Raw genomic sequence first — 27379 nt, forward strand, 5'->3', positions numbered from 1 at the left:
GATGTGGGGCTCGATCCCAGGACCCTGGGATCATGACCCGAGCCGAAGGCAGAGGCTTTAACCCACTGAGCCACCCAGGCGCCCGATACTTTCTTATTCTTTGATGAAAACTCAGTGCATACTGCAAAAAGGTGACTTAGTAAAAACTCTTATGTTGGATAGACAGAGGAGGAGGGTTTAGGGAATGGGATGTGACAGACAAAACTGCTTTGTATCCAACTAAACTTCTACCTGGAAGCTTTTCTGACCCTTCCTACCAAATTCCCAGTTTAGGGGTGCCTGGGTGGCTCAGTGAGTTAAAGCCTCTGCCTTGGGCTCAGGTCATGATCCCAGAGTCCTGGGATCGAGCCCTGCATCGGGCTCTCTGCTCAGCGGGGAGCCTGCTTCCTCCTCTCTCTCTGCCTGCCTCTCTGCCTCCTTGTGATTTCTGTCTGTCAAATAAATAAATAAATCTTTAAAAAAAAACAAAAAACAAATATCCAGTTTAATCATAAACATAATCTGTCTCTCGCCTGGGTGGCTCAGGGGGTTAAAGCCTCTGCCTTCGGCTCAGGTCATGATCCCAGGGTCCTGGGATCGAGCCCCGAATCGGGCTCTTTGCTCAGCAGGGAGCCTGCTTCCCCCTCTCCCTCTGCCTGCCTCTCTGTCTGCTTGTGATCTCTGTCTGTCAAATAAATAAATAAATAAATAAATAATCTTTTTTTAAAAATTTAAAAATTTTTAAAAAACCAAACAAACATAATCTGCCTCTGATCTAAAAATTTCCTCCTTTTATTATCCCTACAGGTTCTGAGAACTCCCTAGTTTCTTAACAGCCTATCCCATGTTATACCTAGCTTCTAATCTCTAGGTTTCTTTCTTCATTACTCAAGGAATGGGCTTTTCACAGTTTTATAAGAGAAAACAAAACATAACAAGGAATAGTATATATTCATATGTGTTTTTTTCTTTTTTAATGATTACTTTTAGGTGTAGGTGTTCATTTAGGTTTGGAGTAACCACCCTGAAAATTTTATTGTAAAATCCACTGTAGGGGGGATGCCTGGCTGTCTTAGTCAGTAGAACACGCAACTCTTGATCTTGGGGTTGTAAGTTCAAGCCCCACAATGGCTATAGAGATTACTTAAAAATAAAATCTAGAATAAAATAAAAAATGAAATAAAATGCACTGGAGGGGGCGCCTGGGTGGCTCAGTGGTTAAAGCCTCTGCCTTCGGCTCAGGTCATGATCTCAGGGTCCTGGGATCGAGTCCCGCATCGGGCTCTCTGCTTAGCAGGGAGCTTGCCTCCTCCTGTCTCTCTCTGCCTACTTGTGATCTGTCAAAAAACAAAAAAACAAAAAAACAAAAAACAAAAAAAAAATGCACTGGAGGGACACCTGGCTGGCTCAGTCAGTAGAGCATGAGACTCTTGATCTGGGGATTGAGAGGGTATAAGGATTACTTAAAAAAAAAAAAAAAAAAAAAAGACAATAAATAAAATGCACTATAATTGGGGAATGTTAAAGTATTTTATCTCCAACTCGGGTAATTCAGATTTCTGCATTCTTGCTTCCCAGGCTTACTTTATTTAAATGGACTTTGCTTCTCAGTTTGCATTAAAAGTTCTAATGCTGCTTACAGCTTTTAATAATTAAGAGATAGTATGGCTTGGTAGTTAAGGGCACACAGGAATCTACCTGGATTCAAATTATGTTCCAGCACTTACTGTGTATGCCAGCTTGTGCAATTTATTAAGCCTAGGATCTCAGTTTCCATGTTTGTTAAATGGGAATAATAATGGTACCTATTTCACATATTATAATGAGCATTTTCCCATATTTTAGAAAGTTTAACGACATGATTTTTAATAATCACATAATCTTTATCGTATGACATCTTAGTTTCCTAGTACTAATAACAAAGTTCCACATGTGGGTGTCTTAAAACAACAGGAAAGTTTGGGGTGCCTGGGTGATTCAGTTGGTTAAGTGTCTGCCCTCAGCTCAGGTCCTGATCCCAGGGTCTTGGGATGGAGCCCCACATCAGGCTCCCTGCTCAGCAGGGAGTTTGCTTCTCCCTCTCCCACTCCCTCTGCTTGTGTGTGCTCTTTCTTTCTCTCTCTCAAAATAAATAAAATCTTTTTTTAAAAAAACAGGAATGTTTTTCTCTCAGTCAGTTCTGGAGACTAGAAGTCTAAAATCAAGGTGTCATTGGGGCCGTCTTTTCTTTGACAGTTCTAGGGGAGAATTCGTCCTTGCTTCTTGCTTCTGGTATGTGCTGCCAATCTGTGGCAGTCCTTGGCTTATAGATGCATCATTCCTGTCAGATGATCATCTTCTCCTTATGTGTCTTCACATTGTTTTCTGTGTGTATCCATTTCTGTGTCCACATCTCTCCTTTTCATCAGAGAATACCGGTCATACTGGATTAAGGTCCAACCTGATAAGTTCATCTTAACTACATTAGGAACAACTCTGTTTCCAAATAAGATCACATTCTGAAGTACTGAGGATTAGGACTTTAACCTATCTTTTTTGGGGACATAGCTCAACCCTTAACATATGCCTCTATACTTAATAATAAATGAACTTAGCAGTAATTTATATAGTCACTTTCCTATTGATGAATGTATAATTAGTCTACCTTTTAATTTTTTAAAGATTTTATTTATTTATTTGACAGAGAGAGAGATCACAAGTAGGCAGAGAGGCAGGCGGGGGGGGGGGGAAGCAGGCTCCCCCCTGAGCAGACAGCCTGATGTGGGGCTCGATCCCAGGACCCCAAGACCGTGACCTGAGCCGAAGGCAGAGGCTTATCTTACCCCACTGAGCCACCCAGGCGCCCCTACCTTTTTATTTTAAAATTACATCCAAACACTTGTTTGAGTGAGAGATATTAATCACACCATTATTTATAATAGCAAATAACTCTAACCTAGAGGTCCAGCAATAGACAAATGTTAAATAATGTTGAAATTAAAAAGAAAAAAAAAAGGTATATTTGCATGTTATTGTCAGTGAAGAAGACATGATAGAAAATTATATAAGCAGAAACATACTCTGGGGGCCATGACATAATAACTTATACCAGACTAGCCCTCTAGCCATTAATAATAGAAAATGCAGGTTGGGGAAGATTTGAAACAAATCTTTATAGACATTAGGCAGAAGCCAGCAAAGATTCCCATCCCTGAAAGAGAACCAAGTACAGCACAACAATTTTATTGAACTGAGGAGACAAAAATCAAGAGTTTGGTAAGATTGAGGTATGGGAGGGGTACCTGGGGGCCTCAGTTGGTTAAGTGGCTGCCTTCGGCTTAGGTCATGATCCTAGAGTCCTGGGATGGAGCCTTCCATCAGGTTCTCTGCTCAGTGGGGAGCCTACTCTTCCCTCTCCCTCTGCTGCCCCCCACCCCACTTGTGCTTTCTCTCTCTGTCAATTAAATAAATGAAATCTTTAAAAAATGAGATTGAGATATGAGACAAAATTTATGGAATTTGTGAGGCAGAATAATGCAGAGGTGACTGCTACATCTAGAAGGGACTTCAGAAATCTTTCTAAGGATATCTTGAGTCTTTTGCTAATTAGTGAGTGGTAAATGCCTAGGGTGAGACTCCTTTGGGCTTGAGAAAGGATACCAAGGAACTATTAACCGAATAACACTTGGACCTCACACAGGGTTTGGAAATACTAGAGTTCCAAACAGTAGAAAGAACTCAATACCTGGGGCATTCAGTACAGGTGCTAGAAAAGATTAAATGAGCCCTGAAATAAAGACTTCTCTAGGTCAATCCTAACAAAGCTTAAAAACAAGTCTTGAAATGGTTAAATTAATTGCTCTGAAAATAAATTAACTTATTTTTCCCCAAATTTTTATTTAAATTCTTGTTAGTTAACATATAGTGTAATACTCGTTTTAGGAGTAGAATTTAGTGATTCATCACTCACGTATAAACCCAATGTTCATCACAAGTACCCTCCTTAATACCCATTACCCATTTAACCCAACCCCCACTTAACCTCCCTCCATCAACCCTCAGTATGTTCTCTATCCTTAAGAATCTCTTATGGGGTGCTTCTCTCTCTTCCTTTTTTTACCCCCCTTCATGCATTCATCTGTTTTGTTTCCTAAATTCCACTTGCAAGTGAAATCCAGTAGTACTTGTATTTCTCTGACTTAGTTTGCCTAGCGTAACACATTCTAGCTCCATCCCCATCATTGCAAATGGCAAGATTTCATTCTTTTGATGGCTGAGTGATAGTCCATTGTATGTATATATCACATCTTCTTTATCCATTCATTAGTCAGTGGACACTTGGGCTCTTTCCATAGTTTGGCTACTGTTAATAATGCTGCTACAAACGTGTCCAGGTATATGTAAACCCATTTGAAATGTATTTTTGTATCCTTTGGGTAAATACCTAGTAGTGCAGTTGCTGGTCGTAGGGTAGTTCTATTTTTAACTTTCTGAGGAACCTCAGTACTGTTTTCAAGAGTAGCTGCACCAATTTACGTTCCCACCAAAAGCATAAGAGGGCTCCTCTTTCTCCACATTCTCGCCAACAGCTCTTACTTCCTGTGTTTTTAATTTTAGCCATTCTGATAGATGTGAGGTGGTATCTCATCGTGGTTTCGATTTGTATTTCCCTAATGCCTATTCATGTCTTCTGCCTATTTCTTAACTGGATTATTTGTTTTTTGGGTATTGAGTTTGATAAGTTCTTTGTAGATTTTGGATACTATTTCTTTTTTGTTTTTTTTTTTTTTAAGATTTTACTTATTGGGGCACCTGGGTGGCTCAGTTGTTAAGCGCCTGCCTTTGGCTCAGGTCATGATCCCAGAGTCCTGGGATGGAGCCCTGCATCGGACTCCCTGCTCAGCGGGAAGCCTGCTTCTCCCTCTCCCACTCCCCCTGCTTGTGTTCCCTCTCTCGCGGTCTCTCTCTCTCAAGTAAATCAATAAAAATCTTTTAAAAAATTTTTATTGATTTACTTGACAGAGAGAGACCGCGAGAGAGGGAACACAAGCAGGGGGAGTGGGAGAGGGAGAAGCAGGCTTTCCCCAGAGCAGGGAGCCCAGAGCAGGCCTCCATCCCAGGACCCTGGGATCATGACCCGAGCCAGAGGTAGACTCTAAATGACTGAGTCACCCAGGCACCCCTGGATACTAACTCTTTATCAGATATGCCATTTGCAAGTATCTTTTCCCAGTCCATAGGCTGCCTTTTAGTTTTGTTGATTTTTTTCCTTCACTATGCAGAAACTTTTACCTTGATGAAGTCCCACCAGTTCATTTTTGCTTTTGTTTCCCTTGCCTCCATTGACACATCTAGTAAGAAGTTGCTACAGCCAAGGTCAAAGAGGTTGTTGCTTGTATTCTTCTCTAGGATTCTGATAGTTTCCTGCTTCACATTCAGGTCTTTCATCCATTTTGAATTTATTTTTCTGTATGGTATAAGGAAATAGTCCAGTTTTCCCAACACTGATGTGGTTTTAGAATATAGGTGAGGTTTGGTGGCATGAGGTCCAGAGCCAATGACCAAGAAAGAAGCTAGAGACGTCTTTGGTGCAGAATGGTGGTTTATTAAAGTGTGGGACTGGACCTGTGGGCAGAAAGAGCTGCTGCCCCCTGCCCCAGGGTTGTGAGGGGTGGCTGATTATATACTATGGGGTTGGGGGAGGTAAGGAAAAGAGAGGTTTCAAGAAAGAACTTTCATATGTTAAAGAAGACTCACAGGATAGTGGAGGCCTTGCCATTGTCAGGTTAAGGTTGTTTACCCCTCTAGTAAGTCATTAACAGTAAAATAGTTGGGAGCTTCCTTGAGGAACATTACACTTTGCTGGCTTCAAGTATCTCTCATTGGGCTGCAAATTATAAGGACATTTAATTGTATTTAATTTCCTTCTGGAAGTTAGACTATTGATAGAAATGCTTTGTTCTTGTAAATTGCTAAGACATTTGTAAACTGAGGGAGACTTAGGTCTTGCAGGATTGTGATCTCTATTAGTTAACTATTTGTTTTTCCTTTCCTTAGCTTTAGGGCAGCCCGGAGTGCATGAGGAATGTCTCATATATCCCATAGGGGTGGAGGGTTGTGGGGTGTCAGTTCTGCTTTGTCCTCAGCTTGCTTCTGTTACCTCATCAACACCATTTGTTGAAGAGACTGTCTTTTTTCCCTTGGGCATTCTTTCCTGTTTTGTCGAAATTTAGTTGATCATTTAGTTGTGGGGGACTAACTTTGTGCTAGAGAAAAACTAAGTACTCTTTTTAAAAAAGACAACAAAATCTGTAGACACTCAACAACATATTTGGTATCTGATAAAAAGTGCTAGGTGAGGGGGCGCCTGGGTGTCCCAGTCGGTGAGCATCTGGTTCTTGATTTAGGTTCAGGTGATGAGATCAAGTCCCATGTCAGGCTGCATGCTCAGCGGGGCATATATCTGAGATTTTCTCTCCCTCTTCCTCTGCCCTTCCCCTGCTCATGTGCACACATACTCTCTCTGTCTCTCTCTCTCAAATAAAGAATCTTTTTAAAAAAATTGCCATGATCCCCCAATAATGGGTCCATGGTCAAAGGAGCGAGACTGATACAAAGTGAAGGTCAAGCGAGACTGATACAAAGTGAAGGTCAAGTGAAGGTGCCAAGCATCAAGAATCAAACCCACCGTCAGACCGGTTGGGGCCACCCCTTACAGACAGGGTGACCCCTCCTTGCCTCACAGACTAACTTTTATAGAGCAAAGGCCATGTGGTTGGGCCTGGCCACACACAGGTGGCGAATGAGATTGTAACACACAGAGAAATCTGCAGTCATGCTAGGTCACACAAGGGTGGCCAATTGAATTACAGTTCACCCCATACTAGCTATTTGAACTAGCCTATCACCTTAGTCAGAATTGGTGCCCAAAAGGCGGGGCCCACACTCCTTGGTAGCTAGGGAGACAGTATGTGCGCTTTACTGATTGGATGTCTCCATCTGACCGACTCATCCCTGCATTTGGGCTGTTATCTCCATCTGACCTGACCCACCCTTGTACCTGGGACTGGTTTCCTGGACTTGCTTTTAAGTAAGTTCCCCTGGGTGGGGGCAGGGTCAATTTAAGTTTTACTGCATAAAAAACAAAATGGCTGTTCAACCAGGGTGGGGCCGCTCTGGCTAAATAGGCCCTTACAGCTAGATGAGGGAAGAAGTAGGAAAAAAATTACCCATAATGAGGAGAAAAATAGACGATTGAAATAGACCCAGAAGTGGGGCACCTGGGAGGCTCAATGGGTTAAGCCTCTGCCTTCAGCTCAAGTCATGATCTTAGGGTCCTGGGATCAAGCCCGACATCAGGCTCTTTGCTCAGCAGGGAGCCTGCTTCCCCCCCCACCCCTCCTGCCTGCCTCTCTGCCTACTTGTGATCTCTCTGTCAAATAAATAAATAAAATCTTTATTTAAAAAAAAAAGAGGGGTGCCTGGGTGGCTCAGTGGGTTAAAGCCTCTGCCTTTGGCCCAGGTCATGATCTCAGGGTCCTGGGATCGAGCCCCACATCGGGGGTCTCTGCTCAGCAGGGAGCCTGCTTCCCTCTCTCTCTCTTCCTGCTTCTCTGCCTACTTGTGATCTCTCTTTCTCTCTCTCTGTCAAATAAATAAATAAAACTTTAAAAAAAAAAAAGAAAGAAATAGACCCAGAAGTGATGGTGATATCGGAATTACGAGAAAAGTAACTTAATGGCTCACTTTGGCAGCACATATATTAAATTTGGGAAGATAAAGAGAAGATTAGCATGGCCCATGCATAAGAATGACATGTAAATTTGTGAAGTGTTCATATTTTTCATGGTTAGAACCAGAGTAAGCAATGTACGAGTAACAGTCTTGCACCCTTGTTTTCCAAAGTTCATTTTATTTTGGTCAGTTCAGTATATTGCACTAATTGCTTTAGGTATTTTCATTATATGAAATCTGTCATGTGTCAGAGATGATTTAAACTATTTGAGTGTTGAACTGCTAGCAGAACTTGTATGTTTATAGTAATTCAGAATTAAAAGGAAAACAGTTTACCAGTGTTTAGTTTTATATTGAGATGCTTAGGTTGGAATAAAGTGGTATAAAAGCAAAAAGAGAGAGAAAAGACAGACAGAAAGAAAAGTAACCTCGAAAAAATTTTTATAGGGGCACCTGGGTGGCTCAGTGGGTTAAAGCCTCTGCCTTCGGCTCAGGTCATGATCCCAGAATCCTGGGATCGAACCCCACATCGGGCTCTCTGCTCAGCAGGGAGCCTGCTTCCTCCTCTCTCTCTGCCTGCCTCTCTGCCTACTTGTGATCTGTCTGTCAAATCAATAAAATCTTTAAAAAAAAAATTTTTTTTATAGACAATCCAAGATTTTAGGGCCACCAGGTTGGGTGTCTGCCTTCGGCTCATGTCATGATCCCAGCATCCTAGGACTGAGCCCTGCAGCGCTGAGCCTGCTTCTCCCTCTACAGCTTCCCCGTGCTTGTGTTCCCTCTCTTGCTACCTCTCTCTGTCAAATAAATAAATAAATAAATACGTTCTTTAAAAAAGATTTTATAGAAAACATAAATATTAACAAAAGAAAAATGGCATTCATATAGAAGTGCAAAGAATATTGAAACAGCTTAGGGGTGCGGGGGTGGCTCAGTGGGTTAAGTGTCCAACTCTTGATTTTAGCTCAGGTCATGATCTAAGGGTGATGAGATCGAGCCACCTGTTGGGTGCTGTGCTGAGCATGGAGCCTGCTTAAGATTCTCTCTCTCTCTGGGGTGCCTGGGTGGCTCAGTGGGTTAAAGCCTCTGCCTTCGGCTCAGGTCCCGGGATCGAGCCCCGCATCGTCCTCTCTGCTCAGCAGGGAGCCTGCTTCCCCATCTCTCTCCACCTGCGTCTCTGCCTACTTGTGATCTCTCTCTGTCAAATAAATAAATAAACTCTTAAAAAAAAAAAGATTCTCTCTCTCATGAAAATGTTTTCTCATCTTCGTTAAACCAGTATTATTCCTGTATGTCAAGAAAGGAAGAAAGAGAGAGAGAGAAAGAGACCTTCATTATGTTGAAGCCAAATCCTTTGTACTGCAGCTTATGTATCCAACTTCTTTTTCTTGCAAACTGGAAATAAAATTTAGCCTCCTTTATCTGTTTAAAAAAAAAAAAAAGATTCTCTTTCTCCCCAACCCTCCCCTTCCTACTCACTTGCTCTCTCAAAACAAAACAAAATAAAACAAATCAAAAACTTAGGAAAATGAACAGAATTGGAGGACTTACACTGCCTGACTTCAAGGTATACTATAAACTACAGTAACCAAGACAGTGTTTTGTGGCTCCAAGATGGTGTTTTCCACACCTTACCAAGCAGTTCTCCAATTATCAGCAAGTCTGACAAGGTGACTTACAAATTTAATTCATTTCTGACAATATTTACCTGGAGATGGCATCAGATCTCACAGTCCCACAGGGCTGCTGTCTCCACTTCAGAGGCCAGAACCAAGTGTCGGTTTTTACCTGTGCTTCTGACTAGTTATAAAAATTGGAGGTTTGCACAACCCCCTCCTCTGTTTGATTAATTTGCTAGAGCAGTTCACAATGCAGAGAAACATTTACTTAACAGTTTATCATAAAGGATATTATAAAGGATATAGATGGATAGCCTGATAAGAGGTACATAGGGTGGGTTCCTGAGTAGAGGAGCTTCTTTCTGTCCCTAGAGAACTGGGTTGTACCATCCTCCAGGCATGTGGATGTATTCACCAGCATAAAAGTTCATCATATCTTCTTGTTCAAGAGTTTTTATAGGGGGTGCCTGGGTAACTCAGTGGGTTAAGCCTCTGCCTTGCCTTCAGCTCAGGTCATGATCTCAGGGTCCTGGGATCAAGGCTCACATCAGGCTCTCTGTTCAGCAGGGAGCTTCCTTACCCCTCTCTCTCTGCCTGCCTCTCTGGCTACTTGTGATCTCTCTCTGTGTCAAATAAATAAATAAAATCTTAAAAAAGTTTTTATAGAGCTTAACCTGTGCCTTCCCCACTTACACTTACTAGGATCCAAGAGTGGGGCTGAAAGGTCCAACCTTCTAATCATTTGGTCTTTCTGGTGACCAACTCCATTCTGAGGCTGGCTAGGGACTCTACTCTGTCACCTTATTAGCATGTACTCAAAAGGGACTCCTAGTAATGACAAGATACTCCTGTTGGGAAATTCCAACGGTTTGAGGAGCTCTGCCATGAACCTGAGACAAAGACTGAATATATTTCTTATTCTACCACAGGCCACCCCAGTCTTTGATTCTTTACAGATTCTTTACAACAAAAGGATCATAACAGTTAACAGATACTAGTACATTATGAGAGTCCCATTCAGTCATTAATACATCATATGAAAATTTCTGCCGGGGCAAGGCCACTGAGGTTTGCAGCCTTCCATTAGATATTAGATATTCCAAAGGCAGAAGTGATCTTAAGGTGAAGGCATATATTTGTTATTAGGAAGCTGGTAAAATTTAGCCAAGAGATATCTCTTGGCTCTGAGCTTCTTTCAAAGTGTTAGTGTTGTATTGGATTTCTCTCATGACATGACCCATTTGTTCATTTCAGTCCTTAGCTACTATTTCTCTTTCTTTTCATTTATACCCAAACTTTTCCACCTTCAGAAGGGACGTAAGTTCTGACTTCTGTGTTGGTCTAGCTTGCAGGCAGTAACACTCCCACAGAGTCAGCTCTCATTCAGAGAGGTAAGGTTACGTAAGTCACAGAATTTGTGGGCTGTTTTACCTCCAGGCAGTGTAACTGCATTCACTTTTAATCCCAGTTCTGTCAGGTGGAATGAAGGCACAGCTCATCCCCATTAGGCCCTGGGGAATTCTGACAAAAACATTTTACAACATAGTTACAGTTTCTTGCTTAAGAATCATCCCTGCTGGGTGCCTGGGTGGCTCGGTTGGTTAAGCGACTGCCTTCAGCTCAGGTCATGATCCCAGAGTCCTGGGATCGAGTCCCACATCGGGCTCCCAACTCCGTGGGGAGTCTGCTTCTCCCTCTGACCTCCCCTCTCATGCTCTCTTGCTCTCTCTCTCTCTCAAATAAGTAAAATCTTTAAAAAAAAAAAAAAAATCATTCCTGCTTTCACCATTTGTAGTTGCAGCCCTGGTCCTGTGACTACTGTGTCAGGTTGGGAATTTTTTTAAAGTTTAAGTGGTATGGGAAGAAGGAGAAAGAGAAATATATATAGTCATTTTAACAGTATCCTCCCTTGGCAAGAATTACATAGTCATCACAGCATCCTTTCCTACTGCATCTTCTCTAGCTCTATGAGAAAAACAGAAGAATATCTCCTGGGGAAACTCCTTTAGCCCCACTCATATTGAACATGAGCATACTCTCACAAAGACATGAAATCCGGGGCGCCTGGGTGGCTCAGTGGGTTAAAGCCTCTGTCTTCGGCTCAGGTCATGATCCCAGGGTGCTGGGATCGAGCCCCGCATCGGACTCTCTGCTCAGCGGGGAGACTGCTTCCTCCTCTCTCTCTCTGCCTGCCTCTCTGCCTACTTATGATCTCTGTCAAATAAATAAATAAACTCTTAAAAAAAAAAAAAAAGACATGAAATCCAGCTCCTCAGGCCTGTATCTCACCTCTACCCTACTTTTTAAAATAACCAATATGAATTGCCCAATCTAATCCTTTGAAACTGTTATCCTGAGGAAGATCTCTCTCTCTGCCAATTGCTGGACCTTGGAAGGGAGGAAAAAGTTTTACTCAACTCTCTGGCAATTTGTGCCTCAGAGTTACAAAAAGAATCTTTCTAGATTCAACCTGTCTCTGCAATGCTACAGTACCCCAGAGCCACGCATTCTGTGGACCCAGGTGGCTACCTCAAGGGAGCACATGGGTCTGAAAATTAAACTGACAAAAACAGATTTACAAAGAAGACCATGCACATTTAAAAAATGTTTTAAGATTACTTATTTTAGAGAGTGCGTCAGCAGGAGGAGGGGCAGAGGGAGAGAGAGAAGCTTAAGCAGACTCCCCACTGAGTGCGGCACCCAGGTGGGGCTAGATCCCAGGACCCTGAGACCATGACCTGAGCTGAAATCAAGAGTGCGATGCTCAACTGACTGAGCCACCCAGGTGCCCCTAGCATACACATTTTATTAAAACTTTATTATTATTATTATTTTAGATTTTATTTATTTATTTGGGAGAAAGAGACAGAGAGCACATGAGGGGGAAGGGCAGAGGGAGAAGCAGACTCCCCACTGAGGAGGGAGTCCCACATAGGGCTTGATCTCATGACCCTCGGATCACGACCTCAGCCAATGGCAGATGCTTAACTGACTGAGCCACCCAGGCACCCCAACTTCATTAAAACTTTAATTGTATGTGGGAATCTTCAATAAAGAATGAAGCCCTTAAGTGACCAGAACAGAAAGATTTTATACCTTTTAGATAAAGAAAGAAATTTGTGAAAAATTGACAGGACATAGATGTTTGGGCTAGTGGTAGTGAATGGTGAAGAGTGACTAGAAGAAGGGTTAGTTAAACAAGGTTTATACAGATTCCCCAGCTCCCAGATTCATGGTCTCTGATGATAAGAATATCTTCCTTCTTGTTTTAAGATTTATTTATTTATTTTAGAGAAAGCAAGAGAGCACAAGCAGGGGGGCAGAGGGAGAGGGAGAAAGAATCACAAGCAAACTCCATGCAGTGTACAACTTGGGGCTCAATCCCACGACCCTGAGATCACAACCTGAGCTGAAACCAAGAGGTCAACACTCAACCAAATGCACCACCCAGGCACCTAGGGAGGGTACTTCTCACATGGGAGTTTTATGACCTGTTTCAGGGAAGAAGGTTGATGGGGGGAAGTCAGACTAACCTTCCTGCTTCTGCTGTTTTCTCAAACTATTTTAGCTTAAGGTAGTCAATATGCCAAGAGCCCATATTTTGGGGCAGTGTGTCCTAACTCCATCAACATTATACACTGTAAAGTATGTTCCTTGATCTGAAGAAATGGCAGTTGGCTGTCGAAATTGGAGAAATATCTTATGTTTTGGTTCCTTTATAGCATTCTAAGTGTTAACGTCTATCACTGACTGAGCAAAGCCCAGTCCAGGGTCAACGTCAGTTTCTGTCAAGATCCATTTATAGCTCTCTGCCTCCCCAGGGCTATGAGCGTTGTTCTGACTTGCCAGCTATGATCAGGGCCTTCTCCCCACTTTACCATGTAGCCAACTGCAGTCTCTATTTTGCTGGCAGATAGAACAGTTCTCACTGGCAATGTGTACCTCAAGATTGCAAGGGGGAATATTTCTAGATTCAGCCCATAACTGCATTGCTGTCATACCACCATACCCACTTACTTCATGGACCCACATGGTCACTCCGAGCAAGTTCACAGGAATATCTGCTTGTCTATCTCAATTATCTTCTGAACCTGGAAGGGAGTTCTTCTGATGGGCATAGAAATGTCCTATTTTAATATACTTCTTAGATTCCCACAGTGATTTCCATATAGCCATGTCCCATATGAGCATCCCTTTAATGGTCCTGTGTCTGTTGCCCTTGTGCCCAACCATATGGCCAGGCTATTGGCCACTGCCCTTGAGTCAGTTAAAACCCAAACAGGCCTTTTATCACTTTTCAATTTTTTATTTTATTTCTTTTTAAAAAATATTTATTTGTTTGACAGAGAAATAGCACAAGTAGGCAGAGCAGCAGGGAGAGGGAGAGGGAGAAGCAGGCTCTCTGCTGAGCAGGGAGCCTGATGTGGGGCTCGATCCCAGGATCCTGGGACCATGACCTGAGTTGAAGGCAGCCACTTAACTGACTGAGCCACCCAGGAACCCCCCACTTTTTTCAGTTTTTTAATCACTGTTGGGAAAGCAGCATGCAGTTCAGCTCGCAGAGCTTATTTGTTTTTACCTTTTTCAGTCAGTGCTGGCCTTTCAAACAGGATATTGTCTGTTCACCCTGAAACTACTGTCCACAAACTGAGTAGCTCTTTGTTGATTAGTGGAAAGCTGTCTATAGGGCACTATCCAAATGATGATAGAATCTAGCAGCTCTTTGTGCACTTTCAAAGTTGGTCCTGGGGAGAAAGAGGCTCCCTGCTCATGATCATATCCTCATTGCCTTCCCCCAAATAGCATGATCCTATATAAACCATTTCCACATTACTATAGAACTCTCCCAGCACTGCCATCCCCATTAGAGTGTTTCTCTGACATTACCCAGAACACCAGGCATATTTCAGGTCTTAAGATCATTTTTTGTTTTTCAGTCATAAGGGTAATTTCAGATAATATCAAATATTACAGTAGTAATTGCCCCTCAAATGGAAGTTCTCTAGTCCAGAGTCCCAATAGTCATCTCTGGGAGGCACTTACAGGCTTTTGCCAGAACCCCCAGTCTGTCCTTCATGTAGGGCACAGAGAAATTGTCCCGACCAGCACTTCACCTTGTATTCTACACTGCGTATAGGCTTTTCTTAATCTTCTGGTTCCCATTTAACATATCTAATTAACATTGCCTGAAAGGTGGATTTGGGTGCTTTCTATCTTACAGCGTTAGGTAGGAGAAACATTCCCTATTCAAATAAACTATCCATCCTTATAATACAATCAGGTAAAAGAAATGCAACAACTTTACATAAAGCCTATTTAATCATACCAGTTCTCCTACAGACTTTTAGTTTAATTCCATTAATGTTTACCGCCCTCTTTTTTAATGCTTCTGTTCTTAACCATAACCTCCATTAGGACTTCATCCACAGATTTTGATTTTATATTACTAGGTAGGTGAAGTGTGCCCCAGCCAGACTCATTCCCATAAAACATTGAGGTAAAGGAAACACAACTTCTTTACATAAAACCCGTTTAAACATTCCAACTTTCATAATTCTGTCATCCCTTATATTTTTATTTTCTCTCAATCTAATTATAGGGCTTCACCTGTACGTTTTTGTAACTTCTCCATTTCCTGAACAATTTACCCGGCTTTATTACCTAAAAGACTTGAGTCCCCACTGGGGGGTCATGCCAAGGAACCCTGGCCCTTTTGTCAATGTTTATCTTGATAATTTGGCTTAACCACTGCCACAAGCAAGTGCTGGTCAGGTTTAGATCCATTTCTAAATTCCCTTGGCAACTGTTACCTTTAGTAACCGATTACAACACACAGCTACTACTCCATACCATGGTGAATACCTGGCCACCCAGGAATCAGAGGGTTTTCATCCCATCTTTCATCTTTTCTCTTCCCAAACTACACACGTTTTTTTGTTTTCTCAAAGATTTTATTTATTTATTTGACAGGGAGAGAGAGAGATCACAAGTAAATAGAGAGGCAGACCGGGCGTGAGAGAATGCTCCCCACTGAGCAGAGAGCCCCATGTGGGGCTCGATCCCAGGACCCTGAGATCCTTGACCTGAGCCAAAGGCAGAGGCTTAACCCACTGGGCCACCTAGGTGCCCCAAAACTACATGTTTTTATGAGCAGAGGCCATTATAACAAATTCCACTTCCGACACCAATTCTAATCTGTTTTTTCCACACACCAGTTCTTAGCAGACACTGATTGAGTGTTCTACAAATTGAATTCAATTCTGACATTATTTACCTGGAGATCCCCTAGGTTAAGGGCCAGTCCTTCAAGACTACTGTCACTTGAGACTTGTTACAAATCCAGGCATAGAAATAGACAAATGTGGTTCAATAGACCAAGATAGAAAATACAAAAATAGACCTGTACATATATGGCTGATTAATTTTTTTTTTAAGATTTTGTTTATTTATTTGACAGACAGAGATCACAAGTACACAGAGAGGCAGGCAGAGAGAGGGGGAAGAAGGCTCCCCACTAAGCAGAGAGCCCAATGCGGGGCTCGATCCCAGGACCCTGGGACCATGACCTGAGTCTAAGGCAGAGGCTTTAACCCACTGAGCCACCCATGCGCCCCATGGCTGATTAATTTTTGACATAAGTTCGCAGCAAATGCAATAAAGAAATGATAATCTTTGAACAAATGGTGCCACAACAATTGGATCTATATATGCAAAAAAAAGTGCAAGGTGCCTGGCTGGCTCAGTCCAAAGACCAACTCTTGATCTTGGAGTCGTGAGTCCAAGCCCCACATTGGGTATACAGATTACTAAAAAAATTAACTGGAAAAAAAGAAAAAAGTCTACTTAAATAAAGTAACCTTTTTCTTACCTTGGACAACATATAAAAATTAACCCTTATTTACTTATTGATTGGTTGATTGTGATCTCTACACCCAACATGGGACTTGAACTCATAACCCCATGATCAAGAGTTACATGCTCTTCCAAATGAGCCAGCCAAGTACCCCCCAAAATTAGTTTTTAATTGATCATAGGCCTACATATAAAACAAAAAAACAATTAATAGTTCTAGAAGAAAATAGGAGAAAATCATTGTGATCTTGTGTTAGGCAAATTTTTTTAAAGATCTTATTTAAAGACTTTATTTATTTGAGAGAAAGAGAGTAATCTCTACATCCAACATGGGCTCGAACTTTACAACTCCAATTTCAAGAGTTGCATGCTCTCCCAGCTGAGCCAGCCAGGTGCCCCACATATTTCTTAACTATGCACAAAAGCATGATCTACAAAAGAAAAAATTGCTAAATTGCACTTGATCAAACTTAAGGGCTTCTGTTCTTTGAAAGACACTGTTAGAGAAAATAAAAAGCCAGTACACATACTGGATCAAACTATTTACAAATCACATGTCTGATAAAGTGCTTGTATTCAAAATTTTTATTTTTTATTTATTTATTTATTTTTAAGATTTTATTTATTTATTTGACAGACAGAGATCACAAGTAGGCAGAGAGGCAGGCAGGGAGAGAGGAGGAAGCAGGCTTCCTGCTGAGCAGAGAGCCCGATGTGGGGCTCAATCCCAGGACTCTGGGATCATGACCTGAGCCAAAGGCAGAGGCTTTAACCCACTGAATCACCCAGGCACCCCTCAAAATTTTTATAAAGAACTCTCGGGGATCCTGGGTGGCTCAGTTGGTTAAGTGTCTGCCTTCGGCTCAGTTATGATCCTGGAGTCCCAGGATTGAGCCCGCATCGGAATCCTTGCTCAGCAGGGAGTTTGTTTCTCCCTCTGCCCTTCACCCCACTTGTACTCTCTCACTCTCTCTCAAATAAATAAAATCTCAGGACACCTGGGTGGCTCAGTCAATTAAGCCATTGCCTTTGGCTCAGGCCATGGTCCCAGGGTCCTGGGATCAAGTCCCGCATAGGGCTCCTTGCTCTTCAGGGAGCCTGCTTCTCTCTCTGCCTCTGCCTGCCACTCCTGTTTGTGTGTGCTCTCTCGCTCTCTCTCTCTCTCTGACAAATAAATACATAAATAAAATCTTTAAAATAAATAAGTAAGGGGCGCCGGGGTGGCTCAGTGGGTTAAAGCCTCTGCCTTCAGCTCGGGTCATGATCCCAGGGTCCTGGGATCAAGCCCCGCGTCGGGCTCTCTGCTCAGCAGGGAGCCTGCTTCCCTTTCTCTCTCTCTGCCTGCCTCTCTGCCTACTTGTGATCTATCTCTCTCTCTGTCAAATAAATAAATAAATAAAATCTTTAAAAAAATAAAATAAAACAAAATAAATAAGTAAAATCTAAAAAAAGAAAAAAACAAGAACTTTCAGGGAGCCTGAGTAGCTCAGTCAGTTAAGCGTCTGCCTTCAGCTCAGGCTATGATCCCAGGGCCCTGGGATCCAGAAGCACATGGGGAGCTTGCTTCTCCCTCTTCCACTCCTCCTGCTTGTGCTCTCTCTCCCTCTGTCTCTCTCTGTCAAATAAATAAATAAATAAAAATCCTTAAGGATGCCTGGGTGGCTCAGTGGGTTAAGCCTCTGCCCTCGGCTCAGGTCATGATCTCAGGGTCCTGGGATCGAGCCCTGCATCGGGCTCTCTGCTCAGCGGGGAGCTTGCTTCCCCCTCTCTCCCTGCCTGCCTCTTTGCCTACTTGTGCGCTCGCTCTCTCTCTCTCTCTCTCTCTCTGTGTGTGTGTCAAAAAAAAAAAAAAATCCTTTAAAAAAAAAAAAGGAAAAATAACTCTCAAAACTTAGGGGTGCCTGGTGGCTCAGTCAGTTAAGCATCTGACTTCGGCTCAGGTCATGCTCCTGGGGTCAGGATCTGACTTGGGCTCAGGGTCCTGGGATTGAGCCCCACATTGGGCTCTTTTCTCTGCAGGAAGCTTGCTTCTCCTTCTCCCTCTGCCTGCCACTACCCCCTCTTGTGTGCTCTCTCTCTCTCTCTCAAATAAATAAAATCTTTAAAAAAACAAAAAGAACTCTCAAAATCTAATAATAAGAAAACAAAACAAGTAAAAAGAAAATGGGCAAAAGATTTGAACAGACCCTTTACCAAAGAAGATTAATGGAAGGCAAATAACCCATTAAAGGTATTGAACAGCATTAAGATAAACATATATATCAGTACACTAGAATTGAAAGTCCAGAAATAGATCCATGTATTTATGGTCGATTTTTTTTTTTTAAAGTTTCCCAGGTTTTTTTTTTTTTTTTTAGATTTTATTTATTTATTTGAGAGAGAGACAGTGAGAGAGAGCATGAGCAAGGAGAAGGTCAGAGGGAGAAGCAGACTCCCCATGGAGCTGGGAGCCCGATGCGGGACTCGATCCCGGGACTCCAGGATCATGACCTGAGCCGAAGGCAGTCGTCCAACCAACTGAGCCACCCAGGCGTCCCTGGTCAATTGATTTTTGACAAGGATGCCAAGACAATTCAATGGGGAAGGAATTGTTTTTTCAACAAATGGTGCTGGGAAAACTGAATAGGCACATGTGAGAGAACTTGATTCCTTACCACATACCATATATAAAAATTAACTCAAAATAAAATTAACTCCAAATGAGGCCTAGGCCTAAATGTAAGAACCACATCTACATATATATATGCATATAAATTTTTTAGGAGGGAACATAGACATAAATCACCATAACCTTAGATTAAGCAATAGCTTCCTAGGACACCAAAAGCATAAGTGACTAATTTAATTGGGTTTAATAAAACATTTTAAAACTTTTGTGGTTCAAAGGATACCACCAAGAAAGTGAAAAGACAACTTACAGAATGGTTGGATATATTTGCAAATTATATATCTGATGAGGGGCATGTTTTCAGAACATATAAAGAGCTCTTACAGCTCAATAAAAAGAGCCCAGTTTAAAGGTAGGCAAAGGAGGGGCGCCTGGGTGGCTCAGTGGGTTAAAGCCTCTGCCTTCAGCTCAGGTCATGATCCCGGGATCCTGGGATCGAGCCCCGCATCGGGCCCTCTGCTCAGCGGGGAGCCTGCTTCCTCCTCTCTCTCTGCCTGTCTCTGCCTACTTGTGATCTCTGTCTGTCAAATAAATTAAAAATAAATAAATAAATAAATAAACTTCTTTTAAAGGTAGGCAAAGGATCTAAATAGTCTTTCTAAAAAAAAAAAAAATAGTCTTTCTACAAAGACTGCATATGAATGGCCAAAAAGCAAATGAAAAGAAGCTCAACATCATTAGTCATGGAGAAATAGAAATTAAAAACCACAATGAGACACTACTTCACACCTACTAAGAAGGCTGCCTATAAACAAAAAGATGGATGATGACAAGTGTTGGCAAGGATGTGAAACAGCTTTCTCATTCATGACTGATGGGACTGAAAAATTAGACAACCAGTTCTGAAAACAGTTTGGTGATTTCTTACAAAGTTAAGCATACTTTTAGCATTTATCCAGCTTTCTAAGTATTTCCTCAAAACTTCTGCAGGAATGATTATAGTATTTTTAGTCTTTGTAACAAAACACGGGGAGAAAAGAATCCAACAGATGTCCATTAGTACAATAACATTAAAAATATGTAGTATATTCAATGCAATGGAGTGCTTACTTAAAATACTTGTACTTAATACTGAAACTTTTAAATATACTATTTTTTTTTTCTTAAAGATTTCATTTAGGGGCGCCTGGGTGGCTCAGTGGGTTAAGCCGCTGCCTTTGGCTCGGGTTGTGATCTCAGGGTCCTGGGATCGAGCCCCGCATCGGGCACTCTGCTCGGCGGGGAGCCTGCTTCCTCCTCTCTCTCTGCCTGCCTCTCTGCCTGCTTGTGATCTCTGTCTGTCAAATAAATAAATAAATAAATAAATAAATAAATAAAAATTTAAAAAAAAATTTCATTTATTTATTTAACAGACAGAGATCACAAGTAGGCAGAGGGGCAGGCAGAGAGAGAGAGGGGGAAGCAGGCTCCCTGCCAAGCAGAGAGCCCAACACAGGGCTCGATCACAGGACCCTGAGATCATGACCCGAGCCGAAGGCAGAGGCTTAACCTACTGAGCCACCCAGGTGCCCCTAAAAATACTTTTTAAAAAACCCTAAAACTGCTACATACATATGTGTGTAACAATATGGATGCATCTCAGAAATGTCATGTTCAGCAAAAGTAGACAGACTCAAAAGAATACCTACTGTATGATTTTATTTACATGAAGTTCTAGAGCAGCCAAGGGTAGTCTATATCATGAAATTAGAAAAGTGGGGCACCTGGGTGGCTCAGTCATTAAGTGTCTGCCTTCTGCTCAGGTCATGGTCCCAGGATTCTGGGATCGAGCCCTACATCGGGCTCCCTGGTCAAAGGCAGCCTGCTTCTCCTTCTCCCACTCCCCCGACTATATTCCCTCTCTCCCTATATCTCTCTCTGTCATATAAATAAAATCTTAAAAAAAAAAAAAAAGAAATTAGAAGAGTGTTTGCCTGGGTTGGGATACAGAGGAGAATGACTACAGTGGTGCACAAGGAGACTTTTTAAAAAATATCCCATATTCTAATTACGATGGTAGTTACACAAGTGTATACATTTGCCAAAACCCATCAAATTGTAAATTAAATTTGAGTATTTTTTTGTGTATAAATATACTTTAATAAATATGACTAAAACTAAAAAAACTTTTTTTAAAAGATTTTATTTGTTTATCTGGCAGAGAGACAGAGGGAACACAAGCAGGGGGAGCAAGAGAGGGAGAACCAGGCTCCCAGCCTAGCAGGGAACCTGACCTAATGCTTGGTCCCAGGACCCTGGAAGTCATGACCTGAGCCAAAAGCAGATGCCCAATGATTGAGCCACCCAGGCACCCCTAAAAAATGTTTTTTTTCTCTTTGGAGAAGCAGGATCCCTGCTGAGCAGAGAGCCCGACGTGGGGCTCGATCCCAGGACCCTGGGATCCTGACCCGAGCCGAAGGCAGAGGCTTTAACCCACTGAGCCACCCAGGTGCCCCCAATAAAGTCTTTTTAAAAAATAAAGATTTTATAAGATTTTTTAAGAAATATATATAATATATATATATGAGACCGTTCTATATAGATATATCTATATGTTATATATCTATCTATATATATATATGAGAGAATCATTATTATTTGTGGGGACTTGCAGTGTAGACATAACATCACTACAGAGGTATTTATCAAGCTGTAGCATATGTTAGTGGTCTATAACAAAATAGTTAAGATTTAAGTGAAAAAAGAACTTTTTTGTGTGTGGGATAATTTTTAAGTGTTGTAAGAAAAGCTCTTTCTCCTCTTTTTCAGCCTCAAGGTATTGCAGCATGCTGATTGAGGAAGGAGGATTGCAGCATTTATACAACATCAAAGAACATGAACAGACTGATCCCCATGTTCAACAGATCGCTGTGGCCATTCTGGACAGCTTAGAAAAACACATTGTGCGCCATGGCAGACCACCTCCCTGTAAAAAGCAGCCCCAGGCTAGACTAAATTGATAGCCATAGGTAGTTGGATAACTGAATCACAGGAATCCTTTTCATGATAGGTTCATTTGGAATATCTTATCCTCTGTGCTGTTTTAGGGGTTTCTATGACAAGAGTCATAAGATCAGTTTGGGTTTGATAGTGTACAGTACTGCCCATGTGAACAGTCTCTAATTTGTCTTGTGATTTTTAACTTCTGAGGCATGAAGGGTCTCTTCCTTCGTCATTGCCTTTTAGGACATTTTCCATATCTTTCTGTGTTTGAACTTACCTGTGCTTGAAATTCTACGGTTTTATGATCAAGTTTGCACGAACCCTTAGGCCAGACTTTTCTGATCTTAAAGTCTCTTCCAATCAATTTGCAGCTTCGGATGAGCTGTTAACCTGATTTCCAGCACTGCTTCAGTTATAAGTTTTATACTGCTTCTGTATAAAATGCCTTTATTCTCTGTCTGTATACCTTTTATAAGATGTCCTTCTTAGTGTGAAAGAACAGAAAGTCGAGTCCTCTTGGAAAGCTACTCACTGACTGGAGCCTGGGTGGTTGGCAAAAAAAAAAATAAATTAGAAAGAAAACTAGTAAGAGAGAAACGAGATTAGGAACTGGAGAAAGGTCTGCTCTTACAGTATAGTTTTTAAACTAGAACAAGCTATCCTTCTGGAACCCTCTTCTGAGGCAGTGAGCAGTAGCTTGTTCATATTTATTCCTGGGAGCTTGGGCTACTGCTTCCTACACAGACTGCTGGTTACTCTGTAGAAATACTTCCCCAGGCATCACAATGTAAAATCTTACAGCATTCTGTGTTAAAGAAGAACTGTCTGGATCTCTATATGTCATACTGTTGTGAAATGTGAATTTTTATAAAATTGTCTCTTGTTAAAACTGACCGTTCTTTTCCCTCTATTTCAAAGTCATTTTGTTCAGTGAAATAGAGACTACACATGGTATTACCGGCTCAGTTAAGGTACAGTTAACAACAGTAAATTTTGTCACAAGAAGTTAAATTTTCCTTTCTTTCAAAATACATGTATCTTAATGTTCTCATGTTGGAAAAGATGTCCACATCTCACTGCCAAAAATGAATGAGAAGCACTAGGCTATTATTAAGTGTAATGATTCTAGTTACGGTGCATAAAAAGGAAATATTTTTTGATGGGTTATTTTTTAGACAGTTGCCTTTCCTTTATGATACCTGTTATAGCATAGTAAAGAATCAATTATCATTATATCAATAATGAAACCTGGGAGGTAGGAAGTCACCACAAAACTTAATTTCTATTTTCAGTTTTAGTTTGTGAATAAGGTTAATGACAATTTGAGATGACTGTGTTTTCTTCATAGATGGCCAGAATGTTTTCAGTAGAGATTTAAATGGTATGTTTAAATTATGGTGATTATTTAGACGCATTTTTATTTAGAAAGGAGCTGGCTTAGTAGTATGCTGATAACATTTTTGACATATGTATTTCAAACCACTGTCACAAAAGTCATACTTGAATTATTTCGTACTCCTTCGCAGGGATGAAAACTTAAACTGAAAGAAAATAGGTATTTAGAACCATTAAAAACCATATCATATTCTGGGTTACCTCTGACTTAATTGGTTTAAGGAATTTTTATAGGCTCAAGATAAATTTTCACAGATTGTCTATTTCAGAGGAAGTGGAAAATTCTTTTAACTTTCCCCCTTTTTCCCAGATTTTAATGTCTAAGGCAAAATGCAGAAAATAGGATGGCCTACACTAACTTGGAAGTTGCTGGCTATGTTGACTACTATCTCCAGGTCTCTTAGCTTGGATAGTTAAGGGAAAGCCTGTTTGAGAAGTTTGGCTTCAAGTTTCTTTTATGTCTTATTTAAGACAAAAGTGCATGTTCTTTATATGCTAATCTTAGGTTTTTATCTTTACAAATTGTTTTCAGAAATAGCTAAAAATGTACAGAAAACAACAACTCCATTATTCAGAATAACTTGATAGATGAAGACTCAAAAATATTTAAAGTTAATTCTAAACTTACTACTTTGAGCATTGGTAATGGTCGGATATTTCTTAGTCTTAAAAGCAAAATAATTGGTCACATCCCATATATAAAAATTGCAGTGCCTTTGTGGTTGGGATGGTTCTTAAAATTGTGTATCTAAGGCACAGAATTGTTTCTAAGGTCCTGAATCTGGCTAAAATGTAATAGTTGTATATATTGAAATTATGAGGCATAACTCACCTGTGTCTACAGTTAGAATCTGTTAGGCCTCCCTTTTACATGTGTATACTGGAATGTTAACAGTACTTGGTGCCTTCAAGGGTTACCTCTTCAGTGGCTTAGAGGTGCTGTTTCAACTTAGACTAGGGTTGAACCACTCATTGCTGAAATCACTGGTGCACTCAGATATTATAAAATGTCGCACCATCAGCCCACAAGCAGCAGCAAGGTTTAGATCTACCAAAGAAAATGGAATTAGACTTTTTAGAGTATAATGATGCATGTTGGTATCACTGAGTAAAACAAAAATGGTCTGAAATTAAAGCAAAAATAAGGTATCTCGTTCTTTCCATCAAGTACGTTTTGCTTGTGGTCTTTAAATTCTAAAAAATCATTTTTCCTGTTGGCAGTTGGAAAAAAAAACATAAATCAAGTAATAATAAGGGGTTAATTTACCCTCTGGCCAAGGACTCAGTGGCTACTGATCTTAGTTGAGTCTTTTTTAAATTATCAGACCCACAGTTCCAGGAATTGACCTTAAATATTGTTGCTCTTTAGCCCTGGACAGAAATGCCAGTTGGTAGCAATAGTCAACTTAATTACCCAAAGTGGATGTGAATCACCATAAAAGGGTGCTACAGGGATTTAATTTCATGATCTCTTTTGTTTGCAGACTTCCAAAGAATCAAAGATTCATGTTTAAAAACATCAGTCTCTCCAGCCTAGAAAGTTGTTCTTACTATTGAGACCTTTTAAGTTGGCCCTTTTTCTCCCTCGTCACTTTCATTTAGCTGTATGTTTAATTATGCTATGTGTCAAGAGACCATTGGGCCATCTTCTAGCTCTTTGGAGCACATTTTTATGAAAACATATTTTATGTGCTAAATTATGATAGATTAGATTAATGAACGATGGTTTTGGCTTAGTGTTTTCAAAGTGCATCACTGCCCATAGAACAGTGTGCAGCCACAGGCCCCAAGGTTGAAAAGAGGTCATGAGTAGCAGGGAAAACAAACTTAGTTTTGTGTGTGTTGAAAGCCACCCCTCTTCTGCCCTCTACTGGTGTGTTTACACTATTTGGTCATTGTGCAACTTTTATTACAGAATAAACAGTATTATTAAATTGAAAGTCTAAGTAAAAGGCAGTATCATAATACCAGCTGATGTGGGCACTTTTATCTATATGTAACTTGTTTAGGAACCTTATATGGGTAGGGCTTCAGAGTAGTGTATACCAGCTTACAGAGCAGTTTGCAAAACTTAGTTTCCCTCTCAAATCCATTGTAGCAGTTTCAAGTGACTGTGTGGATGTTGGATGTTTAATCTTTACCATTTGCTTTGTATTGACACATTTTTTCATTTTTAGTGTCAACTCATACACTATTTTAGAAATAATGCAAATCCAGCCTTCATCCAGTGATGAGAATAACAGTATAATAGGAATTTGCTGAATGTGCTTTTAATGAGTAATTGCTTTATCTTTTTTAGTATCTCATAGACTTTGCATGACACGGTACACTCCTAATTATGCATTCTTTAGTTTTCAGATCTTAATCTAAGACATTCTATGTTAACTGATTGGTAGCCTGAGAAAGAGCTTTCTCTGCCTGTTTCTCCCATCACCAGTTTTTGGGGGTAAATTATGGGAAAAACAGTGCTACTTCTCATTTCTCTGGATGAATTAAAGTTTGTTTGGATGGTACAACCAAACTTTAGAGCTAGATAGAATGGCTATTAAGAATACTTAGAGGGGAGCCTGGGTGGCTCAGTGGGTTAAGCCACTGCCTTCAGCTCAGGTCATGATCTCAGCATCCTGGGATCGAGTCCCGCATCGGGCTCTCAGCTCAGCAGGGAGCCTGCTTCCCTCTCTCTCTCTCTCTCTCTCTCTCTGACTGCCTCTCCGTCTACTTGTGATCTCTCTCTGTCAAATAAATAAAGAATACTTAGAAAATCCACATTGATCAAAATTATTCTGTGAAGTCATAAATCTAGTTCATTAATAGTATGTGCTTAATTTTGAACTTACTTTTGGGAAAACTGTTCAGATGGGTTCTTTTAAGATTATTTTAATCAGCTTAGAAGCAAGAAGCTACTTAGCTAATGAAAGCTGAGACATACTTTCATAAAAGCAAGAAATTCTTGGGAACATTTTTTTCTTTAAAAATGGGATGATGTTAATGTCAAGATTTATACTCAGATAATCTGCAAGAATAAAATTTTAAAATCCTTGACTTTTGTAGATTTCCCACTGTCAAATTCCCATGGACTTGTGAGAGAAAAGCTATCTTTTGCTTGAATTCTGATGGAAGAGTTTAATTCCTTTCAAAGGATATGAAAAATTCATTGGAAAGTGTAATGTGTTCATTTTAAGGGCTCTCAGTTATCTGGACTGAAGGCACTGTTCTCACTGTAGCCAGATGAGTGGGAGTGTTCTGTACATGAATCATGCTATATTTTAAATCAGGACATCACTTAGGTATTAATGTTGTGTGTGTACAGAGTTTTGTTTGGGAATTTTTTTTTTTTGCCTAAATAAATGTTATAAATTTTATGAAAAGTGTGTCTTGTATACTTTATTTCTAGACATTTGCTTTAAATCTAATGCAAGATTTAGATTCCTTAAAAAAATAAAAATAAATTTAAAAAATATTTAGATTCCTTGGTTATTGACTTGTAACAGTTGCTTACCAGTGGTTGTACTGCAGAAGTTTCTAGTATTGGAACTCTATTCATTTCATTAAATACATACGGTAGATACTGTTAAAGTTTTGGAATTTATATAATTTATAAGTCGCTTAGGGAACTTATAGTTTTGTGGAGAAGAAATATTAAACATATAAATATTACTTAACATTGTATCACAGACCAGTCCAAAGTGCTCATTATAGAGGCATGGAGATCCCACTTAATCCAAAGTGGGGACCCATTACACAGCCCAACAAGACTTCCTAGAGAGCATAATATCTGGTTTGACATCCATTCACACAACTATTGAGATAATTAACTGATTTTATGTATATTAAGTACATTTAATGAGGGAGATTACCAAACAACAAAGTATAAGAACCCCATAGCCAGGAAGAATCCTTAGTTATTTTAGTTTCAGAAACTCATTTTGTAGTTGAGGAAACGTAGTCTTAGATAAAATGAGCTTGTCTGTCACACAGCAAGTCAGTGACAGACTCTGCCCTATAGGGTTTTTTTTTGTTGTTTTTTTTTAGATTTTTATTTATTTATTTGACAGACAGAGATCACAAGCTGAGAGGCAGTCAGAGAGAGGAGGAAGCAGACCCCCCTGCTGAGCAGAGAGCCTGATGTGGGGCTCAATCCCAGGACCCTGACCTGAGCCAAAGGCAGAGGCTTTAACCCACTGAGCCACCCAGGCGCCCTAAAGGATTTTATTTTTAAGCAATCTCTCCA

General features: G+C 40.7%; 1 protein-coding gene across 1 annotated transcript in view; it reads left to right on the top strand.

Annotated features, from left to right (window-relative positions):
- LOC111143285 (zyg-11 family member B, cell cycle regulator) overlaps positions 1–25752 on the top strand; it is an 89034-nt gene extending 63282 nt beyond the window's left edge. The window contains exon 14 of the mRNA XM_022496924.1: positions 21580–25752. Coding sequence (XP_022352632.1) covers positions 21580–21770 — 191 coding nt within the window. The 3' untranslated portion in view covers positions 21771–25752. The remainder of the gene's footprint in view (positions 1–21579) is intronic.
- The last annotated feature ends 1627 nt before the right edge of the window (positions 25753–27379 follow it).

This window comes from Enhydra lutris, unplaced genomic scaffold, assembly GCF_002288905.1.
Source record: "Enhydra lutris kenyoni isolate GAN:26980312 unplaced genomic scaffold, ASM228890v2 scaffoldscaffold9, whole genome shotgun sequence".
Lineage (NCBI taxonomy): Eukaryota > Metazoa > Chordata > Mammalia > Carnivora > Mustelidae > Enhydra > Enhydra lutris.